Source organism: Kwoniella mangroviensis, chromosome 3 (genome assembly GCF_000507465.2).
Source record: "Kwoniella mangroviensis CBS 8507 chromosome 3, whole genome shotgun sequence".
Taxonomy (NCBI): domain Eukaryota; kingdom Fungi; phylum Basidiomycota; class Tremellomycetes; order Tremellales; family Cryptococcaceae; genus Kwoniella; species Kwoniella mangrovensis.
Genome location: NC_088829.1, coordinates 1,721,978 through 1,734,704, shown reverse-complemented (window position 1 = coordinate 1,734,704; position 12,727 = coordinate 1,721,978). Strand labels below are relative to the sequence as shown.

General features: G+C 42.4%; 7 protein-coding genes across 7 annotated transcripts; 4 read left to right on the top strand and 3 right to left on the bottom strand.

Annotated features, from left to right (window-relative positions):
• Window positions 1-432: 432 nt before the first annotated feature.
• I203_108469 (uncharacterized protein) lies at window positions 433-1,703 on the bottom strand (the record flags this gene model as incomplete). The annotated part of the gene is made up of 5 exons (XM_019148641.1): window positions 433-646; window positions 781-939; window positions 1,101-1,356; window positions 1,486-1,583; window positions 1,672-1,703. 5 exons carry the CDS (start codon window positions 1,701-1,703, stop codon window positions 433-435), a joined length of 759 nt encoding a protein of 252 aa, XP_019002224.1.
• A 682-nt stretch (window positions 1,704-2,385) lies between these two features.
• Window positions 2,386-3,046, top strand: I203_108468 (uncharacterized protein; the record flags this gene model as incomplete). Its single annotated transcript, XM_019148640.1, has 4 exons — window positions 2,386-2,486; window positions 2,596-2,698; window positions 2,767-2,823; window positions 2,900-3,046. The coding sequence occupies 4 exons, from the start codon at window positions 2,386-2,388 to the stop codon at window positions 3,044-3,046; spliced, it is 408 nt and encodes a 135-aa protein (XP_019002223.1).
• Window positions 3,047-5,055: 2,009 nt separating this feature from the next.
• Window positions 5,056-6,909, top strand: I203_108467 (uncharacterized protein; the record flags this gene model as incomplete). The annotated part of the gene is made up of 8 exons (XM_065518405.1): window positions 5,056-5,209; window positions 5,295-5,363; window positions 5,435-5,700; window positions 5,763-5,805; window positions 5,877-6,006; window positions 6,073-6,272; window positions 6,372-6,764; window positions 6,872-6,909. 8 exons carry the CDS (start codon window positions 5,056-5,058, stop codon window positions 6,907-6,909), a joined length of 1,293 nt encoding a protein of 430 aa, XP_065372770.1.
• A 486-nt stretch (window positions 6,910-7,395) lies between these two features.
• Window positions 7,396-8,025, bottom strand: I203_108466 (uncharacterized protein; the record flags this gene model as incomplete). The annotated part of the gene is made up of 5 exons (XM_065518404.1): window positions 7,396-7,463; window positions 7,528-7,573; window positions 7,644-7,731; window positions 7,792-7,808; window positions 7,891-8,025. 5 exons carry the CDS (start codon window positions 8,023-8,025, stop codon window positions 7,396-7,398), a joined length of 354 nt encoding a protein of 117 aa, XP_065372769.1.
• A 359-nt stretch (window positions 8,026-8,384) lies between these two features.
• Window positions 8,385-9,707, top strand: I203_108465 (mitochondrial 37S ribosomal protein uS4m; the record flags this gene model as incomplete). The annotated part of the gene is made up of 3 exons (XM_019148637.1): window positions 8,385-8,444; window positions 8,526-8,987; window positions 9,174-9,707. The coding sequence occupies 3 exons, from the start codon at window positions 8,385-8,387 to the stop codon at window positions 9,705-9,707; spliced, it is 1,056 nt and encodes a 351-aa protein (XP_019002220.1).
• A 236-nt stretch (window positions 9,708-9,943) lies between these two features.
• On the bottom strand, window positions 9,944-10,931 carry I203_108464 (Grx4 family monothiol glutaredoxin; the record flags this gene model as incomplete). The annotated part of the gene is made up of 6 exons (XM_019148636.1): window positions 9,944-10,032; window positions 10,122-10,192; window positions 10,280-10,356; window positions 10,461-10,559; window positions 10,706-10,798; window positions 10,899-10,931. 6 exons carry the CDS (start codon window positions 10,929-10,931, stop codon window positions 9,944-9,946), a joined length of 462 nt encoding a protein of 153 aa, XP_019002219.1.
• Window positions 10,932-11,249: 318 nt separating this feature from the next.
• Window positions 11,250-12,316, top strand: I203_108463 (uncharacterized protein; the record flags this gene model as incomplete). Its single annotated transcript, XM_065518403.1, has 8 exons — window positions 11,250-11,288; window positions 11,462-11,545; window positions 11,629-11,713; window positions 11,783-11,800; window positions 11,870-11,891; window positions 11,960-11,978; window positions 12,086-12,187; window positions 12,269-12,316. 8 exons carry the CDS (start codon window positions 11,250-11,252, stop codon window positions 12,314-12,316), a joined length of 417 nt encoding a protein of 138 aa, XP_065372768.1.
• Window positions 12,317-12,727: the final 411 nt, after the last annotated feature.

Below are 12,727 nucleotides of genomic sequence, written 5' to 3'. Positions count from 1 at the left end.
AGAATTAGGATAAAATGCAAGGACGATCATATCATCATTGAGGGGAAACAAAGTGAATTGTATATAATCATCGTTATTGGAAAACAGTAGTATAAGTAAATAACACAAGTCGCATGTATATGTAATATATATAATGATTTCGAACGACCATTGACATACGAGCTGCAGTGTAGCATGTTTGTCATATTAGAAATTCAATAGGCTTCTGTATATTGAAGATAAAGCAGCTAGCTCCTCCGTTTTTCATTACTCATTCACGATTGCCGTTTCAAAGATTTGCGATACAGTTCAGAATCTTATCAAGTGATCTGACACTCTAGGAGATACGTGAGGTATAATTCATATACATGGAGACATCTTCTTTTCTCTACATCTTTTCTACCAATGTGTGCAGATCACGTATAACTCGTATGGTTGTCATCAATTCTGCCCTTACAAAGACAGATAATCCCTAACTTCATTCTCACTCAATTTCCTAAACGTGGGTGGTAACCTCTCCCCAGATTTCTCAACCATTTGTTCAGGGGTTGGGACGGTGATAACTCCAATTTCAATCGTTTGTTCAGTCATTTGACCTTCGAATCCTTCTTTCAGAGTCAACAAGGCTGTGTGGATGGCATCTTCGAGGGAAAGTTCGTCGTTGTATCTACGTAAGAGGATGTTTAAATTAGCGGGTGTAAATACGATTATACAAGAAGTACTCAATCAGGTAGGGAGGAAGAAGATCTGATGATACATGATTTGGAGGTCAAAGAGTAAAATTTGAACATTCAAACCCACCTCTTCTCCAAGAATGTTTTAGCGTTAACCATATTCTTTCCGATCGCACTGGCTTTCCAAGCCCAGTATGAACCTGATGGATCGATTTGCCATAACGATTGACCCCTGTGGGAATCCCATCCGGCGATGAGGAGCGAGATACCATATGGTCTTACACCACTACAAGTAATCCCAAAGAAGTCAGCTCGTTGATCATCAAAGACGGATAACATCAGAGTCGAGTGAGTCCTGTTGGGCTGTATTCCGACAGCCCTACCTTCCTTCCTTATCGCCCCCCACCTGAGGTCATCACATTCAAAAAGAGGAGCAAATCTACTCACCCCGATTGAGTAGCTTTCTGCATCACGCCCGCCACCTCCTGCACCAACACTTTGGTAGGTGGATATTCCCCGTATACCTTCCAATAGGCCTGAGCGATTTTTCTAGCTTTGGCTACGAGGATACGGAAATCGGGACCCATACCGGAATAGACGAATCCTATATTAGGACATATGGGGGCTACTTTCTCCAAGGCTGAGGTGTCGATGAGGAGTGAAGGGGATTTCTTCTCGGTAGCGAGGACTATACCGTTGGTTGCTAAAAACAGATAGGTTAGTCAGCTTTGACATTGGGGCGAGATCAGGTATATTGTGCTTTGACTGAACAGAGTGGATCTGATTTGAAGCGTGGGTATGACATGGATTGTATGGTGTACCCTCGACTCACCCTTGATACCCAACGAGGTCGTACCACCGGAAACAGCAGCTAAAGCATGTTCGATCTGAACCAATTTACCTGATGGAGAAAAGGTGGTAAGGGAGAAGCTAAGAATGCAGCTCTACGTGAGCTATTGCTCTAACACGATGTCGGTAATGAGTTATACAGCTGGACTTGGAGGTATAGAACACTCACGAATAAGCACCACCACTTCCTGGGCCTGACATTGTGATTTAATTGATCCGGTGGGTACTGAAGATGCAGTGATGTTCTCAGAACAGCTGAATGTGAGGGCGCAGCTATGGATGAAGATGATGGCAGTGGGCGCAGTTGATGAAGCACTGGGTCTGGGTGTTGCTATCTGATTGAATATGTTTATGTGTCTATGTTGACTTGATGCCTGGTCTTCAACATGCATCCAACATTGACAACTGACTGACGATTGACGATTGTGTCACCTAATTCAACTACTCAGCTCACAGCGACACGCGTACCCGTCATTTAACTTACGTAATACAACTCGTGTGTCAACTTGTAAGTGCCTCTCATTTAGGACCCATCCGTTCCGATGGGATGAGATCGAAAAGAGGATTGATAAGATTGTGAGCTCATAAGTGCACGGGAATGTTGTATTTCGAAGGATTGACAAGGATTGATAAGGTGTGGGATCGTGCATAGTTGGATTAGTCAATATCAATATCGAGAAACAACGACATCTTCAACGTGAGGATGAGCCTTAGACGAATATAAATAATGAGATGAGTCTGGTTGAATCCCGCTGATTTGACACACAACAATAACTCACAATCATCGAAAACCTCGAGTGTTACTACTAATTGAAGTATCATACTAAGACAAAAATCTATTACTCACACATATCACATCAATTCACTTCCCATTCCGTCCAATATGAGTGCCCATCGTCAAACAGCTTTATCATTCGCCTCGGCAGTATCTAACAAACGATTAGAAGAAGTCGCTTCGTATCTATCCGAGGAGTTTATATGGAGGTGAGTCGAATTTCAAATTATAAAGCAAACTTTTTAGGTGAAAATCGAAGACAAGAAATTGACAATCTATACTGTGTACTTTGTATTGTGTATATGACCATCTGTACAGACCCCATCCCGAGAGATTAGGTGGATTAGGTAGACCAGAAGGACATAGTAAATCACAATTTCTAGAATTGATGAGGGGTTTAAACAATATCAAAAAATGGAATGTAAGTAGTATCAAACCTAAAATCCACAGACGAGCTGATTCTGATATTTCCTGATATCTACAATATAGTTCGATACTGAAAATCCAATGAAAGTCATAGAAAATGATAAATCAATTGTAGTTCATGTAAGTTTCTTTCACAACGAATCAAGTTGAGTGATTGGATAGCTGATGCTGTATGTACTGTTCGGAATGACCATAGCTTCACGGTAATCCTGAACATGTCAGTGGTAAGATCTTCTCAGCCGAATATGTTTATATGATGGATTTCGATGAACAAGGTAAAATCAATGTTTTAGATGAATTCTTCGATACTGTTTATATGGAGGAACTCGCTAGATTAGGTTAAGATGTATTCATCTACCTTGCATACCGTACGAACCAAAATATGGTATGGTAGATGAATTATAACTTGGCCTTTTTCAATGCCATAGTGTAGTATAGTGTACTGCACTATATTATATCGTTGTCCTACGATCTGTTACAGTAAGTTATGTATGAATGAATGAATGAATTGGACTACCTGCCCGCAGCCAAGCATGAAAACCAACAACATATTGATACTGCACTGTACTGTATTGTATATTATCTGATGTTGAAATTGCGTTATGCAGTAATCAATTAATACAATGGTAAAAATATCATAATATCATGATATCATTCAGTACGTTGAATCTCAGAAGTGGTCCTTGGTAATTGTGTGATACCACGGTCAATGTTGCAGGATTTTCGCCTGTGTATGTGATCGACAAGATACGTTGCATCTGTCAAATCGATTGAAAGTATGTAAAGTATAACACAATTACTTTGAATGATAGTATATTCAAAATCATATAGTATCCATATCACCATTTGATGATACCTATCGAATTCCAGCAGGCTACCTTTGACTAAGACCTACTACTTATTGTACAATACATGGACGTAAGAGATTCGCCACTTTGGCAGAACGAACCATCAATCGAACCATCGCAATCTCGGTGATAAACCGAATACCGGATCAAATCCACAATATCCGATCAAAGAATGATGAGAAACGGGGTACTCGACTAGCTTGAAACGCATCCTCCCATCAGTCAATCAATTGCTCATCCGGAAGTATCTTTGTTTGATGGACGGCGGACGGTTCCAAAGGGATCTCGGAGTGAATCATACCTACAAGGTTCCAGAGGTATGTTTGTGTGCAAAGAATGTATAGAAACATACCCACAAACAAACAAACACACCAGATGTACTGTATACAGGTAGTAATTTTTAGATTGATCGCAACGCGAAATTCCATTAAAAACTCTTGCGGTGAATTGCTGATGCAATACTAAGCCGCACCTACCCCTGGCGATCAAACCGACAGTACCTGAATACCTTTTATTACTCACAACACAGACCTTGTGCCCTTTTATCATCTCTCTGCTCTTGTCCATGAGCAGGACAATAACGATGATCCGATATGATGCGATGGTCGCTCAATGGACTGGGCTGTGCGAAGCCGAAGCCTGAGCCACCTTTTTTCTAGCGCACCAACAGGACGGTATTGAGTAGATTCAGAAAAGGATTCCCAGTCCATTAGAGAACCTGATAGAACAACTTCTCCTTCGGATCAACGTATCTTTGTTTTGAAAAAGTCTCATTGGTACAAACAAAATGTTTGATGAGGATGTACCATACCGGTACACAACATACCATAACACATGATAATGTAGATAAACAAACAAACAAATTGAGTTGAGAGGATTTGACGCTTCTCCCGTGGCTCGTGGAGTGAATCGCATCAATTGTAAAATATACTGCGAGAAGGACATTTCACAATAGACTATTATCAGACCCTCTTTAATCAAACCTCTGCTAATACGCCTTATACGAGCTGGCAGAAGAAGGAGGAGATCAAAAGGTAAAGGTCAACAATCATTCCACACAGACAAGACGGATCTATCAAACTGATCTTTGATGGAAGCCTTGAGTTCGGTGGAGCAGGATCAAGATCAAGGATTGAAGGAAGATTGAAAATGAATGACCTTTGAAGGGACTTGGCATTTACGATTAAGGAGTCGAGAGGAGAACCTTTGGAAAACCCACAGGCAAATTGAAAAGAAGAATAGAATACTCTGTGGAATTGTCTATTACAAAAAGAAAAGATATATAAAGGAACGACGAGGTAGGTGAGCAGTCTCTTGCCGAATTCTCGATCCAACCCATCCAACCTTTACTCGTCCATCTCATCTCCTTATACACCCCTTCCTCGTCATCTATTTGTCATCGGACACATTAAAGTAACATCTATCATTATCATCTCTTTAATTACAACCTTACTATATACCATTCCATTCTACCTCGGCCATCAATTAGTGGCACCATTGCACCATGTCATTCCAGCATTTCGAATACCTCCTCCCTTCCCTTCTAGCTACCATCCTAGCATTATATCCTCTCCCATGGCATATTTGTACTCGCAATATAGCCACGTTGTCCATGATATTCTGGATGACAGCGTTGAACATGGTACATAACGTCAATTGTGAGTGGCACTTCATGTCAAACGATGATCTGTGTGTTACATTAGTATGTTTGCTGATCCCTTGAGTGGACGTTTGATATGGTAGGTATCGTATGGGATGATAATTCAGATATCAAAGGTAAGGTATGGGGAGATATCAGTACAATCATCATTGGTATGTCATCCCTCTCTTCCATTGCCACTATCACAAACCCGCATAGCTGATATTGGGTGTCTTGACTTCAGTCGGCTACAATTTCGCTTTACCTACTGCTCACCTTCTACTAGCCAAACAACTCGAATCCCTGACCACCCTCCGACCTCACTCTCCATTATATGACGATAAAGCCGGAAGAAAACATAGAATGATCGATTTGTCGGTTACCTTTTTCGCACCCATCGTGGGTGTTTTGATTCATCTGAGTAATATGGATAGAAGGTTTTATGTGGTTGAGAGCTTCGGACCCATTCCTGCTACGTACTGGAATGGTTGGGGTGTATTCTGGATGGCTGTGAGTATACCTCAAGCTGTATGGATGGTATGGATAGTATAAGCTGAAGTTTGTCATTACAGGTCGTTCCTATTTTGATCGCTCTCGCCTGTGCTGTATACACAGGTGAGTGAGACCCTATTATGGGATAATAAATAGCAAAATTGAGGATTGACAATCGTGATAACCCTGTGCAGCCCTCGCACTTATCAATATCATTAGAAGACGTAAACAGATGTTATCGATGATGGCTACAGGTTCATCAGTGAACAAGGAACAATTCTTTAGATTAATGTTCTTGACTGTTGCTGAATTAGGTACTTGCTGGTAAGTACATGCTCCCGAGTCGTACTGTTCTCACACAGTGATTGATACTAATTTTTGAGAATGTAGCCTCCGAGCAATCTTCAACCTCATGTCATTCCAACGAGGACCCCAATCCTTAGGTCATTTTGGTCCTCCAGTTCACAACCTCAGACGAATCGAAACCATCCCGTTGAGTCTGGTATCGGAAAGGGGTCTGCTGGTTTTGAGATTATCCTATTTCACTTGTGTAGCTTGTAGTTACATCTTCTTCCTTTGTTTCGTCACTAGTAAGTTTTTCCGTCAAACTTTCCCTTTTTCCATCATCGGTATGGGGTACCTCTCTGTTTCTATTCCTGATATACTGATATGGTCGTCTATTGATGCAGGTGCAGAAGTCAAGAGATTCTACGGTCTAATCCTTCATCGTATCTTCCCTTGTATCCCTGAGCCCACCGACCGTGCGATCCATCTAGGAAGTTTGGACTCTGGTTTTAGTGGATCAAGTACTCAAAAAATCCAAATTCATACTTCCACATCTACCTATACTACTGAACATCCCTCAAGCACCAACATGCCATTATCACCTTTATCTTCATCCGCTTCAATGTCCACTGCCATAGGGACTGTCAAAGACAAAGAGATGAGTCTTGAAGATATGTTGGGTACGCCCGTTATGGGCCCACAGGGCGTTTATATGCCTAGAAAAGGAAGTCAGGCGAGTTTCGCAAGTAATCCGTCGGATATACATTTACCACCTATGTTGGTAGATAAAGAGAAATGTGAGTGGTCCCTACCTAGCAATACTACTGCTCAGTGTATGAAGAGGTTTAGTTTAATATTGAAGATTCTGCTTGACAGATCCGATGAACTGAACGACCGGTTGCAGTGACAGTATTTACTGTTAGCTCAGAGGTCAAGAAATGATGAACGTAAGATCGAAGAATTGAAGCAAATCGAAATACATACAAAAAAAAGCAACAAAAACCAAGTATCAATCAGAATCTTTACCTTTACCATCTTAATTCTAGTCCTAACCCTGACATATCGGGTAATTGTAGATCATAATCTTTCTCCTCCCTTCGATCCTCTTGTAAATCCACACCCTAACCTTTAATTACAAGTCTGGCCCTCTACATATCTAACAGCCATTTGGGTCAATTTTGTCAGTTCTTGTTAGTATCTCATCAGTGTTCATCATCATACATGTGTCTGTGTTTTCGTAGTAAATCAATCTATAGATGTTCATACCCATCATTATATCTTACCATGCATATACGTAGCTTAGCATCAGCACACCGCCGCTGTCAGTAAAGAAGTCAAGATAAGATGTGTTCTGCATACATGCTATGATCTTCTTATTCTACATTGTTATACCCTTGGATCTCTCTTCTCTCCCTTGACTGAGTTAGACTAACGAGGGATTCGGGTACATTCCATATGTGTACGTGTAGGTTCAGCAGGTAAAGCACAGTAGAAGCCTTAATTACCATCAATCTCATAATCAGCTAAATGTCTGCTTTTCGATGAAACCATTCAGCTCACCAAGCGATTGCATGCTCTTGAATAGCGAGGCACTTGCCAAAGCGAGCTACACACGTCGATCAAAATATCAGCTAATCTGTGACGCGGTCGAATCAACCATACGAGGTCAAGCTCGCCTTTATACAGCTCTTTCCTCCCTGGGGCGTTATCCTGCATAGCTCGGCATCGGCAGCATCGGCATTACGTCTAGAATCGAATGTGTATCTGATCCAGATGGAATGTCAGCTGATGCACGATGGCGGTGAGAATTACCAATGAGCTTACCTGGCATTTGGTGCTTCCTGTGTACACAGAAGTATTGAGATCAGCTTGATATCTGGAATCGATGAAAGTCAAACAGCTGGCCACTTCAAAGTCACTCACGTTAACGAAATCGGCTACCCGTCGATGCTGTTCTGGTGGAGGAGCATTGACAGAGGCGTCCGATCGAGGAGCGGGGATGTCATTGACTCCTTTATGAGTTGATGATTCGCCTGGGAAGATATCTGAGATTGCCATTTTGTATTCCTACGTATGTGTATGATTATAGTGTTGGGTCGGATGATAGGTATTGAGATTGGAAGGATGAAATAGTGAATCGATCTGGTTACAAGGATGGAATGTCTATCGATACTTGTATCTTGAAGCTGAGATTATGACGAAGCACCACGTGTGGTTAGAGGCAGAGGCAATAGGCTGGCGTGTGTTCAAGCCGCGTGCCTATTTTTGCGATCCGAGCTTTTGAACGAAATCTGCCTTCATCATCCTCCATGAATTTCAGCAGATCAGCCAAAATAAAAAGTCAAAACCACACCTCACACATTTGCAAGATACATCATCATATACATTCCTGACCCAGCTTCTGTACCTCACCGACCATGCCTCTCAAGCCGGCAGCTAGGAATGTGTTCAACTACAACCGGGCTATCCCACGTATGGTGAGATCATCTCATGCCTCCTTCGCTTCTCGGTCATCTCACGAATAAATGATTAACAGCCCAAACCTATGATTTGCGTAGAGTTGGGCTCCTGAAAACCTCTTTAATCTATGGCAACGTACATCCTCTGAATCACCTATAAAACGTACCCATGACTTTACACGTACCAACTCTACGCCATACCAACTTCGTTTTACCGCTAAGAGATTGTTGAGGGGATATCATGGAGATCATATAGGATATACGAAATTCTCAAGATGGTATATGCCTGAAAAGCTACCTGCGATCCACGAATCGAGTTCGGGAGGGAGCTCAGAAGTGAACAAATGGGTTGAAGGAAGAGAGAGATCAGGTGGACGTACGACCGATGAGAAACAACAAAAGAGAAAGGAAAAAAATTCAAAAGCTCCTATTGGGACTATGTTATTTGCGGATGTAGAGAGAAGATTGGATGTGTTGATTTTTAGGAGTTGTTTTGCTCAGAGTGTTTGGGAGGCTAGGAGGTATGTCATACAGGGGCATGTCAAGTTGAATGGACAGATTGTGAGTTTGGGTTCCTCATCACATTGTACTATGTCTGAAATGAAGCTTCCTGGAAAAAAAGCAAAGAAATCCGGTCTTTGAAAGAGGGGAAGATCTCTTACGAGCGATCGTGTAGACTGCATAGAACCCATAATGGCGATCAGCTCAAGGTTCTTGCTGACGAACCTCTCTGTATTGCTCATATAGGTTCGCAATCCGAATGTCATGTTAGAACCAGGAGATCTATTCTCAGTCGATCCCAAAATCATACACATGTTACAACCCCCTTCAGCCTCGACTTCCACCCCTGCTGAAAATGAGGAATCTGCCGATTCAGACTCACCAGAAGAAGTAGGCGCCACAGCCTCCTCATCTGGCGATGCAGATTCATCTTCACCTACCGAAGCATCCGCCGCATCCCAAACACCAACATCCACATCCCTTCCTGATCAACCTTCATCCACATCCTCAGCTTCAGCACCAAGCCATTTCAATCTACCGTCTTATGCCCAACCGCACATCTTCGTTCCAGCTTATATCCTCCCATCGTACCTCACCTGCTCAGCAGTATATGTCAGACACCCAACAGCTCGACCGGGATATTCTGAGATCCCCTCGCCTTATGACGCTGGGGGTGAACTGATGAGTCTAGGATGGGAGTACTTCAAGCGATCTATGCCTAGGATGAGGAAGAAGACTGATAAGTGGCCAAATCCTTGGGGAGGGTATGGTAAGAAGTAGGGTATAGAAGTTTTGGATTTTGTAGATTTTGCATTGTTTAGCATGGTATGATCATCCCATCTTACGAAACGTTGAGGCTGCTGCCAATGTCGGCTGTGATTGCATATGACACTGTTGCTGATCTCAATTCCTGTGTGTGTACATTCATCCGCATGGGGGGAGCAGGGATCAACAAGATGGCCAGAATTTTGAAGAAGAAGAATGCATTAAGATCATATACCATAACCCTATCAGATCTAAGCCTTGGAAGCAGGCTCTGCTTCAGGAAGAGGGGGTGCCAAACCTTCTTTGATAAGTAGGTTCTCGAGTTCACCACTTTGGTGCACTGTTCGATGATCATAGATAAATCAGCTTCATCCGTTCTATCATCGTATGGTAACCATACGGAAGAGCTTGAAAACAGTTGAGACTTACTGCCTAGTACGATATCGCATCCACCTACGAATTCACCTTTGATGTATACTTGAGGGATCGTTGGCCATTCACTATACACACGAAGAAGAGTGTCAGCACTGGAACTCCCCTCGTCGGCTCGAAGTGAATACTATATTTGTGGACTCGGAGGAACTGACCTGTATTCTTTGATAGCAGATCTAAGTTCTTGGTCTTCTAGACAATTGTACGACACAATCTTCTCCCTTGGAACTCCCTATGTGTGCCATACAGAATCATCAGCTTCTGATGGTTCCCTTTAAAGAGACTTTGATATTAGAGGAAGCTCAGAATGGACATGGTAAATGAGAATCAACCCACCTGAACATCTAAGATCTGACATACAGCTCTCGAAAATCCACACTGGGGAGCTTCGGGGGTACCTTTCATAAATACTACTAAAGGGTTCGAGTGAACTGCCTATACGTTGAGAAAGACAGATACAAGACAAAGTTAGCTTATAAATGATTTCGCTAGTCAGATCGATAGCTGGTGGGAGATCGGTGGTACGAAAGGGTAGATTGTGTTGACCGGTATCGGATCGTAGTCAATGTTTCGATACTCACATTATCTATCAGTTTCCTAGCTTCGTCAGAGATTAGTCTCCTCTGGTTCAAAATGTTTGATGATCGGTACACTTGAGCTGAGGGGAGAGATCGCTAAGCGGCGATAACAGGTAGTGGGACCAGATGAGTTAGCAGGAGTATCCTTCTCATGGACATTTGTAGGGTCGATTTTGAGTGGATACACTGTACTTACAAGAGTTCTTAATCCTGTTCTGGCGAATGACATTTTGTGTATCTCAATATGATATATGTTTACAGAAAGGATGATGTTACAAGAAGTAATGTCAATGACGGAAAGAAGGTTGTGGTAAATCCCAACTTTTCCAGTAGTATTGATTCGGGTTAAACCTACTCCTACTCGTTGTAAATCTCAAACCTCCACTCGATGACGATCAGTGAATTCATTTTTGTCTGATTGGGTGTATCTGTATCCGTAAGTTTATCATCCTTCCACATACATATGCTTTGCATGATATCTTCAAGCGCTCGAGTAGGATACAGATCGACGAGTAGACTGATACATACAGGGACAAAGAGGAATACGATGTCATTTAGTTTACCATACAAGTACATAAGTGCTGAGGTATGTGCGCTCTCCAAGTCCTCTCAAATACTTTCATGTCCAAGTGGCTAAAATTGACTGATATAACACTTACTACTCTCACCTTCTTGTCACTTTGTATAATCATCTGATGTGCATATGATCCACCATCTCCTCAACTGGATCTGCTTCTCCCCTTTGCTCGCTACACACAGCAATTGGCAGAAATCATTAAATCGAAACCTGCTTCAGCTCTCAAAGAGTTCGCTGTAGTCGATGTGCGAGATAGTGATTTCGTTGTGAGCACCCACTTCTGCTCTGATCAATCAACCCTTACATATATATGGAGTACTGATATCGACCATGTCAACATCGATTACAGGGAGGAAATATAGTCTCGGCGCTGAACTACCCTAGTGATACCTTTCACGCTACTGTTGATGAGTTAGTCCAGAAATTGGAGACAGGTACGTCATCTCGTTCTATCTTATCGTCGTCGTTGTGTCTGGCTCATAGGGCGAATGTTTTCGCGATAGTCCCCAAAGTGATATTTCGTGAGTTCTTCATTTCTTATACTTTACTTGATCACAGGAATGAACCGCTAAATCGTTTTGATGAAATAGATTGTGCCCTTTCTCAAGCTCGGTAAAAATCATCTCCATCATGATGGTCCCAAGAATGAGCATACTGATAAATTGGATGATTCCCCTTAGAGGTCCAAAAGCTGCTCGAGTGAGTGTCCGCCTTATCAATCAACCCATCAACCATTCTTCCCCTTTGTAGCAAGGGTATCTATCGAGCTGAATGAAATGAGAACTGATGGTATTGTGACCTTATAGATATACGCTGAGACCCGCTCTCATGCCCTTCCCGAACCTGCTATACAACAGGAGATATTCGTCTTGAGAGATGGATTCTCAGGCTTCCAATCGAAATATAGGGTAAGTCGAAGAGGATCCCGTCCAAGCAAGGTTGGCCGTGTATGTAGATGAGGAGAAGCTGACTTTGAGTGAGGGATGTAGCACGACCCAGAGTTGATCGAGAAGTTTAACAAGTACTATCATGACTAGAACTGAACCCGAGGAATAGAGCTTTGGCAGATGTACAGGAATCACTGTTGTAACATAACATGACATCTACTTCCTTCACGTCCAGAATCTACGTGGTAACGAGTACTCCGACACATAGATGTGCTATCGATGCATTCTGGACAATAACAAACGACAATAACCAGGGATGTCCTCCTTATAAACTCCTTTGTATTGCCATTGAATGTGTCACGTGATCAGTGTCGTCATACTAACATCCGAGTAACCTCCGAACATCCGAATGATGCGGGGTATATCACTCATGCGTTAGCCTGTCACATTTAGTTACCAGACGGTCCGGTACTCTCTCTCCCTCCCTCATACATGTATTCATAGACACTCATACCATCCTCTCTCTCTCTCTCTCTCTCTCTCTCTTGTATATCTCTTATC